Below are 22,890 nucleotides of genomic sequence, written 5' to 3'. Positions count from 1 at the left end.
TAACATGAGAAGGAACATCAAAGATTGGGTGAAGTGTTACAATGAGTGCCAACGCTCAAAGGTTCATAAGCATACCAAAACACCTTTAGGCACTTTTACAACACCTGATGCAAGTTTTTCTCATATTCATATCGATCTGGTTGGACCTCTGCCTCCTTCAGAAGGGAAGACATACTGCTTAACAGTAATTGATCGCTACACCAGATGGCCGGAAGTCATACCTGTAGCAGACATCACAGCAGACACAGTTTGTCATGCCTTGTTCTATGGTTGGATTTGCCGTTATGGATGTCCATCAACCATAACAACCGACCAAGGATGGCAGTCGAATCATCACTCTTCAGAGAACTGATCAACCTGCTTGGCACTAGCAGGATTCGTACCACTGCTTACCATCCACAGGCCAATGGCATAGTTGAACGGTTCCACAGTGTCTTAAGAAGCTCATTAAAGGTACACGAGAATCCAAAGTGGACCGTCACATTGCCAGCCATCTTACTTGGTCTCAGGGCAGCCATCAAGCCGGATATCAAAGCCTCTAGTGCCAAGTTAGTTTTTGGTACATCTTTGAGATTACCTGCACGGATACACCCGGTCAGCTCTCATCAACATACACATACGTACAACAGCTCAGAGAGCGTATGAATAGTATCAAACCATGCAAAACATCATCTCACAGGCAATCCAAAATTTATGTGCATCCTCAACTGCAAACATGCTCACATGTGTTTCTTTGAATTGACAAGATCACACCACCTTAGACACAACCATATACTGGACCCCACGAAGTGCTTTCTCATAATGAAAAAACAATCACTTTAAATGTAAATGGGAGAAAGACCTGTGTTTCACTTGACAGAGTGAAACCCTCATTTATCTTTAACGATGTCTGTGTGGAACTTGACAAAAACAAGCTCAAAGAAAAGAAAAATGACACTGTGCCAGTACAACCATATGTCACTAGGTCTGGCAGAAAAGTCAAATTCAGTCCTAGGCTGATAACCGAAATTCATTCAATTTCGAATTGTGCATCATAATATTTTTTTGCATCATATAATTCTACATTTCATTGATTTTTTTTGCATCTGGTATTTCATGCATGTCATTTATATTATGCATCCGATATATATTTTTTACACCTTATTGCATTTAATTGTACATTTTGCATCGTATATTTTCAATTGTATACTTATTGCACATGATTTCCTGCATCATTTTATTTTGCATCTTATACATCTATTATTTTGCATCGTATGATTAATTTTTTTGTATCACATTTTCATTGTGTATCACATTTATCGTTCTCTCACCATGTTCCTTCACTGGGGGGAAACTCGGCACGGGAGAAAGCGATCGAACCATCAAGCGCTAAACATGTCGCTCCGTAGATTTTCATTTCGTTTTATGTTTAGTGTTGTAAATAAATAATTATTTTAGGAATTAATCAATTATCCCGAATCCTTCGTTTTATACAAATCACGCAACCTCATAACCCAAAAACACAATATTTATTTTTACATCATTGAAGTTTTGGCCTTCAATTTCACTTGTTTTTCGCGTAGGAATTTTATTCCCAAGAATTTAACCTCCATGTGTGTAAAATCCCTATTTTAATTTGACTTCAGTTTTTGAGTATGGATTTTATTTTCTACGCGTTAACTTTTATGTTTGTAAAATCCCTATTGTATTTATTAGGGAATGGTTTAAGCATAAAATACGGGTTTGCACGAAAATCTCCCGAATTTTCATTTTCAAAAGTTGGCAGCTATGCGCTACATGAGACTGAAGACAGATTTGAAGCACGGACGTGATTATATATAGCTCTCAAATCACTAAGCATGCAAATGAGGAGTAACGCACATGCGCCCCCCCCCCCATCGACATCGGCGTTCCAAGCGGCAAGTTCGGAAACTTGTTTCTTTTCTTCCTAAAGCAGTTCGTGACACGTCGGCACCGAAAACGTCTGTAAGTAACAAAAGTTTGTTTAGCCAACATAAAATAATTATAAACATAAAGTATATCATAGACATAACACAAACTCAATAATAAAACATAACACATGCACTACCATTATATAAGGGGTGAAGGTCAGGCAAGCGCCAACAAGGCCATGTTACAACCATAACTCATTGCGACCTATCTCTTAACTATGATTCTATCCAATTCAGCAAGTTGCCCCCAATCCAATCTTGTGTAAACGCTTCAAGAGTTTACCATGTTGGACCCGGATCGAATGCCTTCTGGAAATCAAGGTAAACAACATCTACATTTTTACTCTTACCCAAAGCTTTAGATACGTGATCATAGAAGCAAAGGAGGTTAGTTACACGTGACTTCCCCTTGCTGAACCCATGCTGATTATCTGACAATACATTATTCTCGTCTATCCACTTCACAAACAAGACTTCAACATTTGACTCAAATACTGGCTTATCTTTTCATTACATTTTTCTTTGGAAGTTTTACACACTGGTTAAATCTTTTTTGTTATAATATTTGTTTGAAGGATTTGGTACTTTTACATTACAATTAACCTTCAAATGTCCTAACTCCCCACATCTGTAACAAGGTCCAAGTTTTCGAGATGTCAATTTTTCTTTTGATCTTTAACTTAGTTTTAGCATTTAGATTACCATTATTGCATTTAAAAGTTGATCCATATGCCCCATCTATACTATTCTAAAAATTACTCATGTCTTTGTTAGCTTGTAACAATCTATTTTCTCCCAATACTAGTTCTTTAGCGACTTTATCAAAAAGAAAATCTTTTTCAGGCCATCTACAAATAGTTTGAACTATTTCTGAAAATTCTTGTGGGAGATACCTTATCAATTGAAAACTCTGATACAAAGATTCTAATGCATGTCCAGCATCTTCTAATCTTTGTACGCAATTTCTCAATCTAGCACAATATAAGCCTATAGTTTCTGATCTCTTATCAAATCTAAGTGAGAAAAATTCATCTAATAATGAGATGACGTGTGCTCTGGTATTTGGCTCAAAGTACTCTTTTAGTATCATATATGCAGATTTCCCATCAGTATTTTTAGCTATCAAATTTCTGTACTGAGGATAAACTGCATAGTATATTGTTGAATATGCCTTATTTTTTCTCAATTTATAATCCAATACTTCTTTACGTGATGCGGTTTCATCATCCAATGGAGGTTCTGTTTCATCTATGAAAGACCAACAAAACGTATCCATGAGAAGGACCTTAATATCAGCTATCCAAGTATTCCAATTGTCCCCATTTAGGACCTTAATTCTTATATCCTTTGTCTCCATAATGTATAAGAATATAATTTATAAGCATACACAAAAAAAAAAACAAAAAAAACAATAGAGTATAATAATGAAATTACCATTTCTTAAAAAAATGTTGCAACGAGTATAAGCATATAATACAACCTTGCCAGCAGTCTAGTACAACTATTCTCTGCGGCCCCTGTCGAAAAACTCGTATTGACAATGAAAAATTTTAGAATTTTTCTCATACCTGAAAGATTTCTTCATCCTGGTATTTTGATTCAATCAATCTTTAATTCGGCGATGTTTCAGTTGGAACACTCAGTAAATCCAGTTTTTTTTTTTTCAAGTCCACTGATTGTTCTTGATGAAACAAATCGGCTACGAGCTTGAGCGGAAAAGACTGATCAACGAAAAACACAAATTTAAATGATTGTGAATATGCACTTTCGATGAAAAACTACGATTATTTCCCGGTAATCTGCAAAATAAAGCTCCCATCGATCTTATAAGCTTGATAAAGGATGAATGTGCTAGACCCGATGAAACCGGCGATCAGTGAAAATACAATGTCTGAGAACCCGATGATGACCTTGATCGGTAGTAATTCTGATGTCAAAGATATTACGGATGGAAGTTTCCGACTGAAAATTATAGTTCGCTGACCAGTGTCGCAAATACAATGAGAAAAATATGGGCATGTTTGCACAAAGGACTTTTTCACTTTCCGATTCAAAATCGTAACTTAACCTTTAAAATTTCCGATCTGCACTTGTGGCTGGGCCCATAACCCTTGTTGGCAAAGTGTGGTTATGTGTGAGTACAGATGGAAAGAATATGAAAATAATAATTGGCAAATTAACGGATTTATTTAACGGAAGCATATTGATCTCCGCTGGAAATCATTGAAAATTAAAGTCCATACTGATGAAACAACGCAAACATGACGCTAAAACAAGAACAATACAGGATTTCAACAGTTCATATATACGGGGTGATTATAAAAAAACTATCCCGACATATGGGCCCCTAACTATCATACCATTCACAGAAACTGAATGAAATTTTGGCATAAGGTATTTTGAGGTATGCACTCAAGAATGATATGAAAAACAACAGTGTCACTCTAACAGTTACGGTTACAGTGAGAAAATTTCGAAAATATCAAATGGCAACACCAAGTTTTTTGTATTGGAATGCGATCTCCATACTGAAAAACACTAAATAGCGTTGGAATGGCACCTGTAGCACGAAAATCCCCGGAGCTAGGCAAGGAAAAAGTAAAAAGGATTTTGCCGTGCACCAGAGCATTAATGTTCGTTTCATTCGTCACACCGTTTCTTCGGCTGAGATCCCAGCCTGATTAGTCCTCCACAACAGGGGTGGGAACTCTGCGCCAATTGCGCCGCACTGCGCCAAAACGAATATCTTGCGCCATCCTGCTCCAATAGCGTATTTTCGCATTTTTCTGCGCCAAATAGCGAATTTCGCTTCAGTATGCCCGGAATTTCGGAAAGGACGCCAAAAGTTTTTTTGTTCCTGCTAGCCGCGAAACGTTTCTTTACGAAAAGAGCGTGTTTTATTCCACTATACTTAAACTATCGGCCCCTGATCGGGCTTTCCATTGCGAAATCCCGATATTGTCCGTGATCGTGGAACTGAAGATGGTTTGCAATGCCTTTCAGCTTTAAAGTGCAAATTCGAGTGTTTCCGTTTAAAAAAAAAGTCGTCACTGGAAGCAGCAGAAATTACTGTAGTCGATTGTCATTGTGTTAAATCCCGATGTTTCGTGAAAAAAATTGTCATTCCGGGAGTAAAAAGCGCATGTTCGCCGAATTACGAATGTTAGTTTAGAAACTTTGCCGAATAACGAGTGTTAAATCGCCAATGTTGCCGAATAACGAGCGCTAAATCGACGATGTTGCCGAATAACGAGGGTTAAATCGCCAATGGTGCCGAATAACGAGCGTTAAATCGCCAATCTCGCCAAATAACGAGTGTCAGATCGCCAATCTCGCCAGATATTGAGTGCTGAATCGCCAAACATCGAGTTGATACTTCCGAAATTTTCTCCCATTTTGCAACAATTTCTTTCCAAGTATAAAAAAATTAAAAACTTATAAAAATTTTTTTTAGCTCATTTGAAGTGCTGCTGTTCAAGGCAGCAAATAGTGCCCTCAGTAAGCAAAAATCATCCTAAATAGACGGGTGCAAAAAATTTTATGACAGCCGCTCTTTCAAACAAGGTGTCAAAAGACTAAAACACCAAAAACAAAAATCAAGCTGATGAAGAGATGTTTCATAGCAAAAGACAGTGCAGTTTTATTTTGAAAAGGGTTGAGGGTTAACGAAAATATTCTTGTTAATTTCACTGCTCCAATTTATAAATATCTGCTCCGAATCCCACATTTTGCTGCTCCAAAATTGCTCCAAATCCAGAATTTGCTGCTCCAAAATTGCTCCAAATCCAGAATTTGCTGCTCCAAAACTGCTCCGAATCCTGAATTTTGCTGCTCCAAAGCTGCTCCGAAATGGACTTAGTCACTTCCCACCCCTGCCACAAGGTCATGTGGAAAATTTGTGAAACACAATAAAATGCTTTATTTTATGCTGCTTCTCTGTCCTTATTGGTTATCCTCACTTTTAGCCTATCTACCGCCGGTGATTTTCATGCTACAGTTGCTGTTCGAACGCTATTTAGGGTTTTTCACAATGGAGATCACATTCCAATACAAAAAACTTGGTGTTGCCATTTGATATTTTCGAAATTTTCTCACTGTAACTGTTAGAGTGACACTGTTGTTTTCCATATCATTCTTGAGCGCATACATCAAAAAACTTATGCCAAAATTTCATTCAGTTTCTGTGAATGGTATGATAGTTAGGGGCCCATATGTCGGGATAGTTTTTTTATAATCACCCTGTATACACTGTGGTGTCCTTATAAGAAATGACTAAAAGAACTAAACTGATAAGAACATATAACGCCACCTAGTGTTGTGTAAGGGGAACTAGTGAGTTCCACCTCGGACATCAAGTAGATAAGATGTCTATATGTTCTGCTCTTCCCGCTTTATTAATTCTTCCAATCTATATGTATGTAATCTATCTAAGTCTAACATAATAATAAATACTCATCAAAATAAATACCTATGTGTTTGTTATCCACTCGGCTCACAAAGTGTTAAAAAAACACATCATGCACATTACAAACATGTGCGATCGCATCATGATTTACATATCGTGATCGAACCGGTTACAGTTGAGTTCATTTAATTTGCATGAAATAGAACAAACCTAACAAAGATTCAGACCTGCCAACTCTCCCGATTTAGACGGGAGACTCCTGATTTTTCATCCTTCCTCCCGCTCTCCGGATTTGTTAAAATTTCTCCGGATTTTGGCGGAAAATTAGATTTTTCACGTTGTCGTGGCGTCAATGATTACAGTCATCGTTAAGGAAAACACCCATAGAGGGCAGCCGTAAAAAAAGTCTCTGTGACCGCATTTGAGCAACTAGCGAAGACTTCGTTTTCATAGCGTTTATCGCAATCATTTATCAGGGGCATGATCTTTGTTGCCGAAATTCCTGTATAATCGTTATTGTATTCCATTAACAGCCATGCGGTAAACACGTTTTTTCGTCCGTAGCTTTGTAATTTGAATTTTTTTAAATCGTTTCTTCCGATTAAACATCTTCAAAAAGAAAATATAAAACTTTAAGCTATATACAGCTAAATATAAAGCTTTTAAGAATTCATATGCCCAAGATTATCAATCACTGATAGCATCCACGAAAGGAAACACTTATAATTTATGAACAGTATGTAGATGTGATTTCTCTATTCCGCATGGAAAGATTGACATGGAATTATATTCTGCTCAGGGGCAATGCAGAACCTGCCTTGGGGGGAAGAATGTAACTTTTTCTTAATTTATTAAAATAAAAAATTCCGAATTTTTTTTATGAACTTTTTTTTTGATCGAGTCTATGAGTGAGGGCCCCCCCCCCCTCCCTCGAGAGAATCTCCGGATTTCTGGATTTCAAAAGTTGGCACGTCTGGATGCTGACAATAAAGGTCCCCTCAGAACCCGAAGGCTGGAGTTATTTTTTTACCAGCCTAGAAAAAAAGTGTTTCTTAGTGAGAAGGTGCCAGAGGAAGCAAAAGCAAAAATTTTGATTTTCATGCTTGCAGAAAGGGCAGCGAATCTACTTATGTGCATGAACAGCTACCAGTACGATGATTACGATGAACTTAAAACAATTCTACTAAGGGAATATCAACCCTTTTCCCAGACCTGCCTGGAAAATTTCAGGAAGGCTAGGCGAAACAAGGAAAAGACATTCGTTCAGTTTACGACAAGACTCACGTCGCAATGGGAGCATTACATTAGTTTGAGAGGGGTTCAGGATGTTGAAAGCATCAATGCGTTAATGGTGGCAGATAAAATGAATGTTCCAAACGTTGGATCCAGAGACATCATCCCACGTTGGTATTCGACAAAGGGAAGGTTGGCTAAGACCTCTGGAGAGAATGCAACACATTTGTTGCATCTAAAGGAGGAAATTACGGGAGGGATGAACATAGAGATATATCAAACAAACGGGGACCAGGGCAGCTGCATGGCAGTGAGAACAAATCATATGAGGGTAGTAGAAAAGGGATGCAATTAAGGGAGAATTGGAGGCAGCCTACCTGTTTTGAATGCAACTCGAGGTTTCACTTTCGGCGCAACTGCCCTGTTTACGGAGCGCAATGCAGCTGAAGCTGGAAATAGTCAAAGAAGGGCTAATATAAATAGAGAACAAACATCAGAGACAGAAATAGAAGAACAAGAAAGAGCCATTGTTGGGATCGATCTTTCGGGCAGACAACTGAGGGGAGTTCCATCCAGGAACATTTCTGCAAGCTGGAAAGGATTTCAGTTATCATGAATGGAAAGGTGGTTAAGGCTCTCGTGGACTTTGGCACAGAGATTACCGTGGTGAGACAGGATATAGTTCCAAGAATTCCAAAACATGGAAAATCAATCATCTTAAGGGGAATTTTCGGCCCCATTGTGAAATGCCCACTTTTAAGCATCCCATTAGGAATGTCGATCGGGGACAAACCCAACATGATGCACCAGGAGGTCCTGTGTGCGGTAGCGAAAAATCCAGTGGAGGTCTTGTTATTGCCAGATATAAGGGACCTGTTGAGGGGAAACGAAGACAACCAGAACGAATACGGCAAAATCAGTTTACGGGGGATCATCACCCTGAGCGAGGTGACAGAACAGGAGCGGAGGACTGAAGAGGAAGGGTCACTAAATAGCAGCTGCAACGCAAGTCAATTGGGTGATCAGAAACTGGAGAGGAGAGGGGTTAAAGAAAAAGGAAGTTGCGGTGGTGTCGATAAGGGACGACTTCCTTCGAGAACAAAACCTGTGTATGGACTTGCAGGAAGCTTGGGAGAATGCGAAGGGTGGGGGAGGCTAACTACTTCATGGCTGGTGAACTTTTATGGCACCGGGATAAAATCCTCAGGAAAGGAGTAGCACAGCTCATTCTGCCTCGAAGCAGGAGAGAACAGATAATGCAAATAGCTCACTTTTCTGTGTTTAGGGGGCACATGGGGATAATAAGAATAAAATAGTGGAAAGAATAAGGTACTCATTCTTCTGGGACACCCTAAAGAAGGATGTTCAGAGGTATTGAGACATGTAAGGAGGGGCATTGTTCCCTGTCAACTAGGGAAAGGATCGCAGTTACAAGACTAGAATTGCCGTTCCAGGTAGTATCTACCTGGAAGGGCAATTCTGGTCTTGACCCATTCAGCCAGGTCGACAGTGAGAAGTTATAAACAGGGTGACCAGGTCATTGTACCTGGATGATACTAGTACCGGATTCCCAAAATAAAGTATACGTTAGGTGGCAAGGGCCAGGTGTCATCAAAAGCCAAAAAAGCCAGCACTCCTTTCTGGTAGAGATGGAAGGTGGCACTGTGAAACATGTGCATCGAAACAAACTTAGGAAGTTTGCCTCCAGCGTGAACTCAGTCCGCGTACTTTTTGAAGGGGATGAAAATTTTTCGGTAGTGGAGACATGCCCCATAGAACAATTGAGGATTGCAGAGTTCATGAGGGGGATAGAAGCTCTGGGTGCGCAAACCCTCAGTCAAAAACAAGCAGCGGAATTGAAGCAAATTATTATACAAATACAAATACAAATACAACGCCACAACAGGCAAATTGCCCAACGAGGTGGCTGACTTAAGAACATCGTGGATCCCTGAGCCCCTACCTACTACTGCTACACCACACATGCACCCCCCCCCCCCCGCGGAACCCCCCCCCCCCAACGAATAGGTACATGCGGGAATGTGCGTGCAACCTGACGTAAAGTTTGTTTCTGTGTAATGCTTGTTATGTGTAGTGCTGTCATCTGCCCCCAGTTTTTCTAACTATGAGTGAAGTGTTATGGTTGAATGATTTACCGTTGTAGGACTGTTGCTCTCTGTGGCGAGACTTTTTAACGGGGAGATCGGCTCGCATTTGCGCCTTGAAGTTGGGAACCACAGAAAACCAACTTCAGCCGACCACCACTGTGGGGTTCGAACCCGGATCCTCGCATCACGAGTCCGGCACTATAACCACTCGACCACCACAGCGGCTTATGAAACAGAAGTCTCTATCCACAAGACCCATTCGGCCAGCGAGGGTGAGAAAACACAAGATTGAACTCGTACCCGATGCGACGAGGCGGAAACCCCCATTGCTACAGGATACCGATGGCGTATCGAGCAGATGTAGACAAACAGGTCCATGAGTTACTGGCTGCAGACGCATCAGTTGGGGATGTCTTACCCAGACGGATTCTTAGGACCCATAGCTTTTGTGAACCACAAACTTACTGACACACAGGAAGTGGGTTACTATAGAAAAAGAGGCATGGGCCTCTTCGTCCTTGAAAAATTCAAGAAATGGACAATGGGATCCGAAATTGAAATCATAACGGACCACGATCCCCTGACATATCTGCAAGATACCACTCCCAAAGCTAATGCGCTGGGTCCTGGCGCTGCAAAGGTGGAATTTCATGATCGTTCACAAGGCTGGCCTATGAAACCAGGTATCAGATGCATTGTCAAGATTATAGTACCAAGGTTATCAGAAATTTTTTTAGAAAATTTTTATTTTTGTATCTTATGTTTTTTTTGTTGTTGTTGTATCCTATGTTTTTTTATTGCTTATATACTATTACTTTGTTGTGTTTGTATTGTCTTATACTCAATTATGTCTAAGTGAAATGATAATTTTTGAGTATGATCTGATAATATTGTGTGGTATATTTCAAATGTATTAGTAGTTATTAGTATTAATATTTAATTCAACAATGTGATCATCTTTCTGTACGGAAAATGGTTTGTAAAGTCTGAATTCCAATGTTGTTTATATGATTGTAAAAGGAGAGAGGAAGGGTGACAGAAAAGCCATAGGCATTATCACATTGTGGGTTGTGTGGTGTATTCAAGAAGCAAGGCAAGTTTCTCTCTTGGAGGGGGCGTGTGAAGTATGAGGGAGAGAACCCCGCCCCCCACCCTGACCGGGAGGTGATTGCAAGGAACTGAATGGTCATGGGAGAAACAAGAAAAGAAAGAGAGAGGCGAGAGAAAACGGACAGTTGGTGTCGGAATCTGCCAGGGGCGGACGTAGTAAAAGAGAGAGGTGATGGTCAATGAAATTGTGGCTAAAATGTGTTGGTGGTAGTTTTTGTACACATGAGTTTTGTTATGTGGTCTGAGTTATTAAAGTCTCAGAAAGAAAAGTACAGCGTGTTGGTATGATGAAATCGAGTATTTACACTCATTGAAGAAAGGGTTCAGCTGATGAACAGCCGCGAAACCTTACAGTGGCTACTACTACTTTTGCATTCTATGATTTTCTTTCACATTTTGCAAAAAATGCAACCGTAGCTTAAACCATGTTATATTGTGATGTTCACAATATACCACCAGTTCACGGAACTCTTGTGGAATTTTAAGATCATAGGCCATGTAGACAGAGCAAATCATGATAGGGCAATTCTTGTTAAGTTCATTACCCTTTGTTAGAACTGCAACAACATCTGCTGATGTGAATTGTGAAAGTGCCCAGGCATGGATACCTTTTGCAAGGTGCACACATTCTCTAGGGTGAGTCTAGGGTAAGTTGAGAGTTGGGTAGTCGTCCCATAATCATCCCGTTTCTGATCCACGGTTCTTGAATCAGAGCTGCAAAGCAACTTTGATTAAGTAAAGAAGCTGCAAGGATGATGTAGCTTTGCTATGTTGTCAATTTATCTGTTTAAATAATATTTGACAAGGTATATTAAAATTTATTTTACTTACTTGTGGGTAGTTCGCTACCACTCGGTGCATGGAGAACCATGACGTGGTGACCCGAGGGATGGATCGGAGTCAGGCGCGGTCCTGTTCCAGGTTCCAATCCGTTATTGCCCTGTTCAGACCTGCCAACTCTCTGGATTTAGGCGGGAGTTTCTGGATTTTTCATGCTTCCTCCTGCTCTCCAGATTTGTTAAAATTTCTCTGGATTTTGGCAGAAAGACTACGCAAGCTTTCACGTTGTCATGACGTCAACTGTCATTGTCGTTAGGGGAAATACCCATAGAGGACAACAGTGGTCATTTCCATCGAGCAGCCGTAGCAAAAATCTTGGTGACCAAATTTAAGTAACTGAAAGACGTGACTTTGTTTGCATAGCATTTATCTGCAATCATTTATCAGGAGTTTATCTTGGGTTAATCATTTTTCTTGGCCGTGTGGTAAACATAAGTTTTTTCATCAACAGCTTTGTATTTTGAAGTTTTTTAAATTTTTTTCTCTGATTAAATATGTATTCAGAAAGAAAATATGAAACTTTAAGCTATAAGGGGTGATCAAATGAAAAGGTACGAAACGACACGGTGGGTACAAATGTAGACTTTATTCAAAATATACACCATAGGCCTGAGCACAACGATCCCACCGATGAACAAGCCGCAGGATTCCTTGTTCCCAGAATTCCTGTGGCCGTGACGAGACCCAGTCCTTCACAGCGTCCTTGAGTACGTCGTCCGAGTTGAAGCGCTTCCCTTTCAGGTGTTTCTTCAGTGGACCAAACACATGGAAATCGCAGGGCGACTTGTCTGGACTGTAGGGCGGATGGTCCAATGGCTCCCACTTGAACTTGGCCAGTTCCATGTATGTGACTTTGGAGACGTGTGGACGCACGTTATCATGGAGCAGAACCACACCCTTCGTGACCAGCCTCGGTCTTTTGTTCTTGATGGACCTGCATAGGCGACGGAGTGTCCATGGCCCCCACATCCTGGAGAGGGGCCCCCAGGCTGGAATCTTTTGAGGGCCCCCCGTCATACTTTTCACTGGCCTCTTCTGTAGTTAATTTATAGCGTGAAAAAGCAAAAAATGATGAGAACTGCCCGGGCCCCAGGGCTAGAGCCCTGTCAGCCCCCCCTTTGTGGGGGGCCATGGGAGTGTCTCACAGTACACATCAGAGTTTATGGTTTTTCTGTGCTTGAGGAATTTCACAAGTAGCGGACCTTGAACGTCAAAAAAGACGGTGAGCAACACCTTGCCTGCTGACGGCACGGCTTTGAACTTTTTAGGGGGAGGTGACGACGCATGCTTCCACTGCATGCTGTCCCGCTTTGTCTCTGGCTCGTAGTGATGGCACCAGGTCTCATCACCTGTGACGATCCGCTCCATGAAAGCGGGGTCTTCCTGATACCGAAACAGATGTTGCAGTGCTAGCCCCATACGCAGTTCCTTTTGCTGGTCGGTGAGCTGCTTCGGAACCCAAGCGGCACACACCTTCCGATATCGCAACCTGTCGTGAACAATTGTCCACACGGTTCCATAGCTGACATCCATCTTCACCGCCAACATTCGCAATGTGACACGCCGATCACTTCTCACTAGGTCGTCCACCTTGTCGATGAGATCGCTCGTGATGACAGTGTTTGCCTGCTCTGGTCTCGGGTCATCACCCACACTCTCACGGCCTGCATGAAAACAGGCACTCCATTTTCTGACAGACTTGTCAGAGACACATTTCTCCCCGTAAACTGTCACCATCCGGCGATGAATAGCTGCCGGTTTCTCACCTTCCGCTGTCAGAAATCTGATAACACCTCGCTGCTCCTCAATCGTCGAATTTTGCAACACAAACGCCATCTTGTCCTCATACGGACTGCCGCATCATTTGGACGCCGCTTTTGATAAGAGCCTCTGCTCTCTCCTGCGCATGCGGGCGCCCGCGCATGCTTCGATCCCAGTCAGAGACTCCAATCGCATCCCGAGATGTCTCGCTACATTCTCCCATGGCGGAATATGCAATATCCCCAGTAGCACAACGATATAGTACAATATCTGGACCATATTGTTATATATCGAAATGTCAGAGGAATATCAGATGTCATAACTATGATATAGAACGATCTCGTCTTATATGGTGCAAATTATTTACGATGTTAATTGATCAAGTCTTTAATTTTTCAGCCGAATATGTATTTGATTTCATGTGAATAATCTCTACTTTGAAGGACAGCAACTTGGGACAATAAATAATTTTAATATAGTTTGAAAAACATAGATCTATATCGTGCACCTGACAAAGATCTATATCAGATTCTCAATATAGACCTGATATAGATATATCAAAGAAGACATAGCTCTATATCCTGAACATGACATACATCTATATCGTGAACCTGACAAAGATATATATCAGATACACAATATGTTGATATATCAACATATTGTGTGACTTTAAATAAAAATATTGCCTTCAAATAAAAATTTGGGGAAAATTTAAAGTCGAGCGTACAATTTTTTGTTTGAATTGAAATTAAAAACGTTTGAATGAATAATTTTTATATGAAATTTTGATTTTAATAGGATTGATTATGTTGATATATCAAAATCATTTCGTCAATTATAATTGAATCCTTACTGTGTATGTTTTACATCGTAGATGTTGGTATTTTAGGAGGAGCGAGAACTTATCCACCGTAACTTTAATTGCCACTTTATAATTGCACATATTTTTTAATTTAAAAAAAATTGCTCTTGTTTTTGTTGTTTTTCATAAAATTATTTATTTTTTTCCTTCGATGTTTTCATTTTTTACCATATTTTTCACATATTATTTATTCTGTATTTTTTGTTTTATTAGCATAAATTAATAATTTTAAATAATTAATATACTACACAATACATTAATTTGATTCTTGTGTTATATGTAATTTTTCAATTATCTGCCTCAAAATGATAAATATGTCTCACAATTTCTATTTTCTAACTTTTGTGCATACATGAAAATGAATAAATTTGATTGAAAATACAAGTAAAAAAAATTAGTTACTTGTAAATTAATGTTATAATAACAACTAGTAACCAGTGCTGTAGTGGTGGGTTGGTAAGATACAGGGTTAGAGATGGGAAGGGTTCAGGTGAGAATGGGTTCAAACCCACCCACCTCCAAATAATTACTTTTTTTTTTAATTTCTTCCGAAAGGGCGCCATCTATCGTCCAAAATTTGAATTATTTGAATATATCACGTTCACGATATAGATCTATTTATCTCCGACTATGCCTTTTTTAGCCAGAACGATATCGTGGCCCGATATAGATCTATATTGGAAACTGAAATTTTACGATATAGATCTATATCTTTGTGCTACTTGGGATTTAACTGTTACGTTTTTGTGTCGTTTCGTACCTTTTCATTTGATCACCCCTTGTATATAAAGCTGAATATATAAAGCTTTTAAATGTTCATATACTCAAGATTATCAATCACGGATAGCATCCACGAAAGAAAACATTTATGTTTTATGAACAGTATGTTCATATGTGGATGTAATTTCTCTATTCTGCATGGAAAGACTGACATGGAATTGTATTCTGCTCAGGAGCAATGCAATCCCCCCCCCCCTTGGGAGGAGGAATGGAACTTTTTCTTAATTGATTAAAAAAAAAAAAATTTTCAGAAAAAATTATTAGTGAATAATTCTTTTTCCCGATCGAGTCTATGAGTGTGGGGGGGGGGGGTACCCCCTCTGGAGAATCTCCGGATTTGTGGATTCCAAAAGTTGACACGTCTACCTGTTGCAGTTCTAGAGGCAGTCCCACTTCAGTTGCAGGCTCTGTCTGGGATGTAGATGTCTCATCATGATATGGAGGTGACACTGTGGCTGGCTTCTGTTGCTGGGATGGCTCTCTGAATGTAACTGTGCTCAGCCCACAGAAATGTGCCAAAGGTGCACCTCCATCTGGTGCCAAGACAGTCAACCATTGCTTGCTCCACCTCGATCACCACCCCAGTTTCCTGGGATGACAGCCCACAAATAGAGCTGCCCAGGCACCATACCCTCATTCCACACACTCAATTTTTTTAATTTTTTTTTTTAATTTTCAGAGATCTGTTTAGATCCCTGTCTCCAGGAATCCATACAAAGAACTTTTTGGTTTGAGGTTTATCACCTGGACCTAGAGAGCTTGATATCCAGTTTGACCCTCAGTATAAGGTGGAGGCAGTAACCGGTTGATCACCTCTTTTAGCCACTCCAGGCTGGTCTGGTCTCTACAAATGATGCGTAGACCTTCTGCCCCGAAAATGGTTCAGTCGACATGGGGATAGATACCCCCAGTGCCCTCCAGCATTCTGTCCTGAACTGAGTTGGTGATTTATGAGACTTCGGCTGAGGTCAGGATTCTTGGCCTGGACCCTGAGGGTGATTACTTACTTTGCAGCCTTGCTGTAGGATATATCTTTGCAAGGTTTTTTTGACATTACCACCAAATCCGCAATAAATTGAAAACCTGTGTATAAGCTGACCCCAAAAAATTAGTGTATTTCAGAGAAATAAAATTCTTATATTTTCATGCAAAATGAAACAAAAATGACTACTGATTGTGGGGGGTCGATATTTTCTCATCAAAAACTGAGTAATAAGCCGACCCCCCCCCCCCCCCCCACACACACACACACACTTGAGGAAGGAATTTTTCCACAAAAAAAACTCGGCTTAGGGGCTGTTCAAGTATTATGTAAGCAAATTTTTAGCCATTTTTGACCCCCTACCATTCCCCCCCCCCTTGTCAGCAAAACTATGATCTCCTCCTCCCCCTTGTTAGCAAAATTTCGTCATCAGCTCTGCCCTTCTGAATCGTAACTCATATTTTCATAAAGGGTGGTAAGCATTATCCAGACCCCCCCTCCCCCCTTGTCATCAAAAGTCAGCAAATCTGAAACCCCCCCCCCCCCCATCGATGATGACGTAATACTTGAATGGCCCCTTATACACGAGTATATATGGTAGTTTCTGGCATGTCACCAGGAGCTCTTGCTTGCAGGGGATAGCCCCTTTGACTGTGTGGCTCAGACAGCACCCAATGTTAGTCCTGAGGGTCCAGGCATAGCTGCCTTCTCATTCTTTGCATCATCCTGGGCCAGGTACACTCTCACCAGAGCCTTTGTGATAGGTAAACACCACCACTAAAAATATATATATATACGACACCAAAATAATGTTGTGGTTAGAAACTTATGACACCAAATGTCACTGTTGACCAACACCTCTAAACAAATAAAATATTGTTTCTTGATCTTGACTGATTTAACTGAATTTTAACCAGAATTTAACAAGAGTATTCAAACAATTTGGCTGTTGATCCGTATAGAGCAGTGATTCCCAACGTGGGCGATGAAATGTTTCAAGGGGACGGTAGAAGCTACGGGTATAACATAGGATCCTATGAGTTAGATTGCGATGGGAGAAAAAAATTTCTGAAGAAGGGGACGATGGGACAAAAAGGTTGGGAAACTATGGTATAGAGCAGTGTTTCCCAAAGTGGGCAATATTGTCCCCTGGTGGGCGATGAAATGGTCCAAGGGGGCGATAGAACCTACTGATTTAACATAGGATCCTATGGGTTTACTTGAGTTAGGGGCGATAAAAGGACAAAATTTCTGATGAAGGGGGCGATGGAACAAAAAGTTTGGGAAACTATGGTATAGAGTATACAATGTGCGATTACTGTGCTGTAACAACCCTTTATTACAGGGAGTGCTTTTGTTAACACGTTTATCTAATCTTACCACATGAAACCACAAAAAAAAATAATTCACCAGAATGAAAATTAAATTCATGTCACACAGGTTAAATAAAGAAGCACAAATTTAATTATTTTTCTTTTAAAGGCACTTTACCATTCCAAAAATGTGACACGTTTTTGTGTTCTTGGAAAAATTTTATTCAGTCTCTTCACACAAAATTTTTCTTTTGTAACTTAACTAATGAATTTTCCTTTTGAAAATATTAAGACACTTCATAAAAAAAAATCAAAAGGTGCATGTCCCATCAATGTTTCAGGAATTATTTTACTTAAGTATTTTTTAAACTTAAACGAGACTGAAAATTTCTCAAAGGGGGAGTTGGTGCAAACAGTAAAAATATTGGATATTACCTAATTTTAGAACTCAGACACGCCATAAACTTCCAAAAATGAGAGGAACTAGGAAAATTTTCTCACATACCTTCTTGATTTTGATCCAAGTGACTCGTTTTTCGGTCACTTAGGGGTACAGTCCTCGTCCTTGAGGGCAACCACACTCCAAACGCGTTTTAGTTCTCTAGTAACTCAAGCAGTCAAGTCCGTTTGGTACTGGGCAGCAGATAACCAGAACCGAAATATGGTAAAGTCTTTTTCCAGGAACCTTTTCGGCAGAGGTGACACGTTTTGACCAATGTCGGCTCGACTCGAATTCCATCTTCGTTCTAGCCATGGTAGTTCACTTACGAACTACTTCTCGGGATCATCCCTCATGAGAGACTCAGGCAACTGGAGTTCATAGTGCGGGAAAACTTCAGCTTCAGCAAACTTTACAGGGAGAAGGGAAGGATGTGGGAAATTAATTCAGCTTTACAACAATAGGTCACACTGCCTACTTTGCTACATAGATACAGGAAATTATTTTGTCACATGACAAAGAAAATTAAAAAAAACTAATTAACACTAAATCTTAATTTCACAGTGATACATAGAAAACATTCTTTAAGTATCTGCATGTTTTTAGATTGAAATTACAATCAATATTCAGTGTTGACATTTTTCCGAGGCACATGTGTGACTTTTTTTTTTCCAAAAATTTCAATTTGTAGCAAATTATTTATTGTGGCCAAAAATTATTTCAGTGTGTTCCTCTTTCTCTAGTTAAATTCTGATGACGAAATTAAAAAATTCAGACACGAAATGCGGTAATTATGTGTGTATTGTGAACAAAAAAATGTAAAAAGCTATCTCTGGCCTTCCCATAACCGGATGAATTTCACATTCGCAAACCAACAATTTCATTCTACAAAGATGTTTCAATTCGGCTCAAAACCTGACTCCAGGGGGGGGGGGGGAATTAATAAATAATTTAGTGAAATAGGCTAAACTCTTACATATCGGGATCGCACCCAAAATTTTTAAAAAGAACATAGTGTGTACCAAAAGTATGTGTGCAACCAACTCGTTTTCCCAAATGACAACTCGAGCTAGGACTTTTCCCGAAAATATTCTGAATGGATTCCACAAGAGAGAGAAAAACTACACAATCACTGGATTTAGACCTGCATACTACCAACAAACAAGGCAATAAACAAAGTTTCTTGAGACAAAAGAACCATATATGATTTGACAAAAATCCCACGTACAGGACATGATTATAAATTCTCTATTCATCTCAAAAAAGGGGGAAAAGTGTCCCATGACTTTCCACCTTGACACCTTTTCCAGATTACGCCTTTCTTTTTGGCGCTGCTTGTTGTTCTCCTTTATTGAGAGAAATTGCATTCCCTCTGCAGCAGGGTTCCTGGTTTCTGCTTGTGCTTCCGTAGGTGTTTCCACTCATGCTTCTGCACTTGCTTCCACAGGAGTTTCCGCCTCTCCTCCTGGTGCAGGGGATCTCTTTTTGTGTTTTTTCTCTTTCTTTGCTATTTTTCATGTTCATGGTTTTGTTTTTGTGATGTGTGACCAGCTTCCCTGGGATCACTCCAAGGAAGATTTGCTGAAGCTAACCCCAGATTTCCTTTTACAGCAGTGGCCTCAGGAGAGCCCTCTGCATTGTCGAGAATTACCCCACCCAAGTGCCAGCTGGAAATGCAGGACGAGTGAGATTATACACCAGTTGATAAGGCAGCCTCCCTGTTGGCTAGACAGGGTTCGGGCCTCTGTACTACCTGGCAGCCCAGGAAACACTAAACCAGATTTTTCACCTGTATTCCCTCTACTGCAGATATCCTGACTGAGACTCCATTCCCACCCTCCAGGTAGTTCCTCCAGTTTTTCTGGCCACACAAGAGATGCTACCACTTTCTTCATTTGAATCTCACTGCGTTAGTACAGAATAACCCAGGGGGTCCTGATGTGGAAGTTAAGATAAGTGGATTTGACTTAACCGTGCCCACACACCGGACTTATAATAAAAGTGGTAACAAATTCTTCACTTTAATAAATTTTTGTGTTAGAAAAATCTCTGAATATCTCATGTGGGTAATTCTACTGCCGTTTTTTTTCTTAATAAATTTTTGTGTTAGAAAAATCTCTGAATATCTCATGTGGGTAATTCTACTGCCGTTTTTTTTCCCCCAAAGAGATTGAAAGAGAAATATTTTACTTAACAAAAAATAATTCATTGGAAAAATTAGTTTTTTCCTATAAAAAAGATGACCACAAACCTCATCCATTTCCCAAATTTCTTTGGTGGTGAATGAATGATACATATAATAATTCATTATATACATCATATGGTGAACAAGTTTTTTTCAAAGTGATGAAAGTGGTATCTCCGAACTTTATGGAGCCACTGTAAGTTAGTTTCTGCTAAAATTCAAAGTTACACAACTGTCGATGCTGACCTGTGCATAGCAGCAATAAGGGAGTTTGGGAGGGAAAAAAAGAAAATTTGTTTCTTAAATTAAAAAAATAATTTGGCATCAAAATACTCTTGAAGATTGCCTGATAACTCTCAAAAAAGTATTCTCCTGTCTGTTTTGAAAGTACTTCTCAGTTTTAAAAAACTTAAGGAGAAAAATACGAGATTGTCAAACACCCCTCCCTCACATTTCCAAAGTTATTGGAAATGTGAGGGAGGGAGGAAAAAAAATAACTTAAGTGGGATGTAAAAAAGTAACTGAATATGGGATTTGAACCTGAGACATTCACCATGAGAGAGTCCTACACTACAGCAGATATCAGATTTTGAATGTAATTAAATCAGCGATTCTCTACCATTTTTGACTTAACCTTTCTGGTCTATAATTTCTATGGCGGATCTCCATAGGTCTATTTTTTTATATTCATCAGTTACTGATTTATTTTTATTACTTGAAAATATTTTTTCTTCAAATTTATTTTTTTCATTTTCTTTGACTGGCCGCAGAGCCCCCGAGGAAGGAAACAATTGAGAAACGCTGATCAAGTCAATAAAATTGAAAAAACATTACAATCAACTTTGCCAAGTGATATTTTGCCCAGTGTTTTTCTATAAGTATAAGTGCATTGGTTCATTGTGACCAATCATGGGATGCTAAATTTTCTATTACAATATACATTCTTTGTTTATATGCTGCCCGTTACAAATGTGAGCTCATTATGGAATCCCGTAAAAGGCAGCAAGATTCTCTTAACCCTGGAAACTTACGAGTGCATTTTAGACACAGGATCCTGGGAGAGAAACCCTGTGCAGCAGTCATGTAGATTGCCACTGTGGTGGTCGTGATAAACTCGCGTCGTGAGCACCCTGGTTGGAACCCCACCATTTCAACAGTGTTGGTCAGCAGGAGTTGGTTTTCTGTGGTTCCCAACTTTAGGCGGGAAAGCTAGCCAATGTCCCCGTTAAAAAGCCTCACCACAGAGTGCAACAGGCCTACAAAGGTACAATTATTTAATCATTACAGTTCACTCATTTCACTTCTGAAATATATGGCAGCACTGAAAATTCGGACATACACGCTCACAATTCTGGCACAACTCGCTTAGTAGTAAATTACACTGCTTTAGACAGGAGTTGTGCTCTGTTTGAAAGAAAGTCATATAGATTCTGTAGCTCTTTATTCTGACAGTAAAGGGAGTAGGGTGCACACATGAATGTTTGTTTTTTTTATTCTTTTTCAAGCCGAGCGCAACTCAGGTCTATCGCCATAGGCAATTTACTATCTAGTGAGTTGTGCCAGAAGTGTAAGTATGTGTACCTAACAGTCTGAGTGCGTATCTAGTGTTGTGTATGATTTTTAGTGCTGCCATCTATATCTCAGAAGTGAAGTGAGTGAAGTGTAATGACTGAATATTTGTACTGTTTGTAGGACTGTTGCTCTCTGTGGCGAGACTTCTTAACGGGAAGATCGGCTCACATTTGCGCCTTGAAGTTGGGAACCACAGAAAACCAACTTCAGCCGACCACCACTGTGGTGACGGTGGGGCTCAAACCTGGGTCCCCGCAATGCGAGTCCATCAATATGGCCACTCGACCACCACAGCGGCACACATGAATGCTTTTTTTTTTTTTCCAAACCGAGCACAACTCAGGTCTATTGCCATAGGCAATTTACTGCCTAGTGAGTTGTGCCGGAAGTGTAAGTGCGTGTACCTAACAGTCTGAGTGCGTATCTAGTGTTGTGTATGATTTTTCAGTGCTGCCATCTATATCTCGGAAGTGAAGTGAGTGATGTGTAGTGACTGAATATTTGTACTGTTTGTAGGACTGTTGCTCTCTGTGGCGAGCATGAATGCTGCATTGTGGCAGCCAGTTCCCATCTTATTTGTAACACCAGACCTCAAGTTAACCCGGCTAGGCCTCTCTGAGGTCACTCCCACTGGCCTTTATTTTTTTTCACCTTAAACGGGGGTGGATCCAGCACATGCCATGCCCAAGGTATGACCAAATAAGTTGTGTGTATGATTGTTTCGTGTAAAACTGCAACCACAATTTGCCTGGTCTAATAATTTTTTTTTCTACTTGATAGGTAGCATTTCAGAAAATGAAGATTCTCAAGAATGGTACGCACAAATTCAATCTCTGTTTGCCTCAATTTCTAGTTTAATAAAGTTTTATCTAGCATATCTGCATGGTCTATCCAGTCTTATGTTCTCAAATACCACAATGATTAGTGAATTAGAAACTTTTGATATCTTTAAATGCTAGAGAAACACATTTTATATTACCAAGGTTATAATTATATATTAAGTCCTTTTTGATTAATGTTGCTTTTGGCAGCCTGGCTAGGTTTCACTTTCATATGACATGAACAAAACAGTAGGGTAGGTCATGATTCTATATATAAAAAAAAAAAATTGATTTCTATCTGGCACAGCATGAAAAGGGTGCCAAATGATGTCTTTGGCTTACATATAAATTACTTTAAGAATGGGTTATCATCTTCTGCCACCTGATTGACTTTGAAGAATACATATTTTGAAGGGAAAAAAACCCTTTTTTTTATTTTTTTCAAAGTAAGGTTTTAAAATAAATTTTTAAAGTTTGTCTATAAAACAAATATAAATCGCATGAGTGACATTTATTTATTACAAGGTAAAAGTTTAAAAAGTGGCATT

At 39.7% G+C, this 22,890-nt stretch overlaps 2 protein-coding genes across 3 annotated transcripts in view; one reads left to right on the top strand and one right to left on the bottom strand.

Annotated features, from left to right (window-relative positions):
• The window catches only part of shn (zinc finger protein schnurri), a 289,957-nt gene extending 267,559 nt beyond the window's left edge, over nucleotides 1-22,398 (top strand). For both annotated transcript variants that reach the window (XM_089237935.1, XM_089237936.1), the window contains one exon: nucleotides 22,302-22,398. The gene's annotated coding sequence lies outside the window, so the exon portion shown is untranslated. The remainder of the gene's footprint in view (nucleotides 1-22,301) is intronic.
• LOC149081151 (histone-lysine N-methyltransferase SETMAR-like) lies at nucleotides 12,213-12,596 on the bottom strand. The gene has a single exon (XM_089238299.1). It carries the CDS (start codon nucleotides 12,594-12,596, stop codon nucleotides 12,213-12,215), a length of 384 nt encoding a protein of 127 aa, XP_089094425.1.
• Nucleotides 22,399-22,890: the final 492 nt, after the last annotated feature.

This window comes from Pholcus phalangioides, unplaced genomic scaffold (assembly GCF_987345545.1).
Source record: "Pholcus phalangioides strain wild (caught in Gottingen) unplaced genomic scaffold, Ppha-v1.0 ptg000010l_1, whole genome shotgun sequence".
Lineage (NCBI taxonomy): Eukaryota > Metazoa > Arthropoda > Arachnida > Araneae > Pholcidae > Pholcus > Pholcus phalangioides.
The sequence above is the reverse complement of the archived record's forward strand: the minus strand, read 5'-3'. Positions and strand labels throughout refer to the sequence as shown.

What these genes read in the sequence shown, in the direction of transcription:
- LOC149081151 (XM_089238299.1), bottom strand. Translation starts at nt 12,596, where the DNA reads ATGTGGGGGCCATGGACACTCCGTCGCCTATGCAGGTCCATCAAGAAC.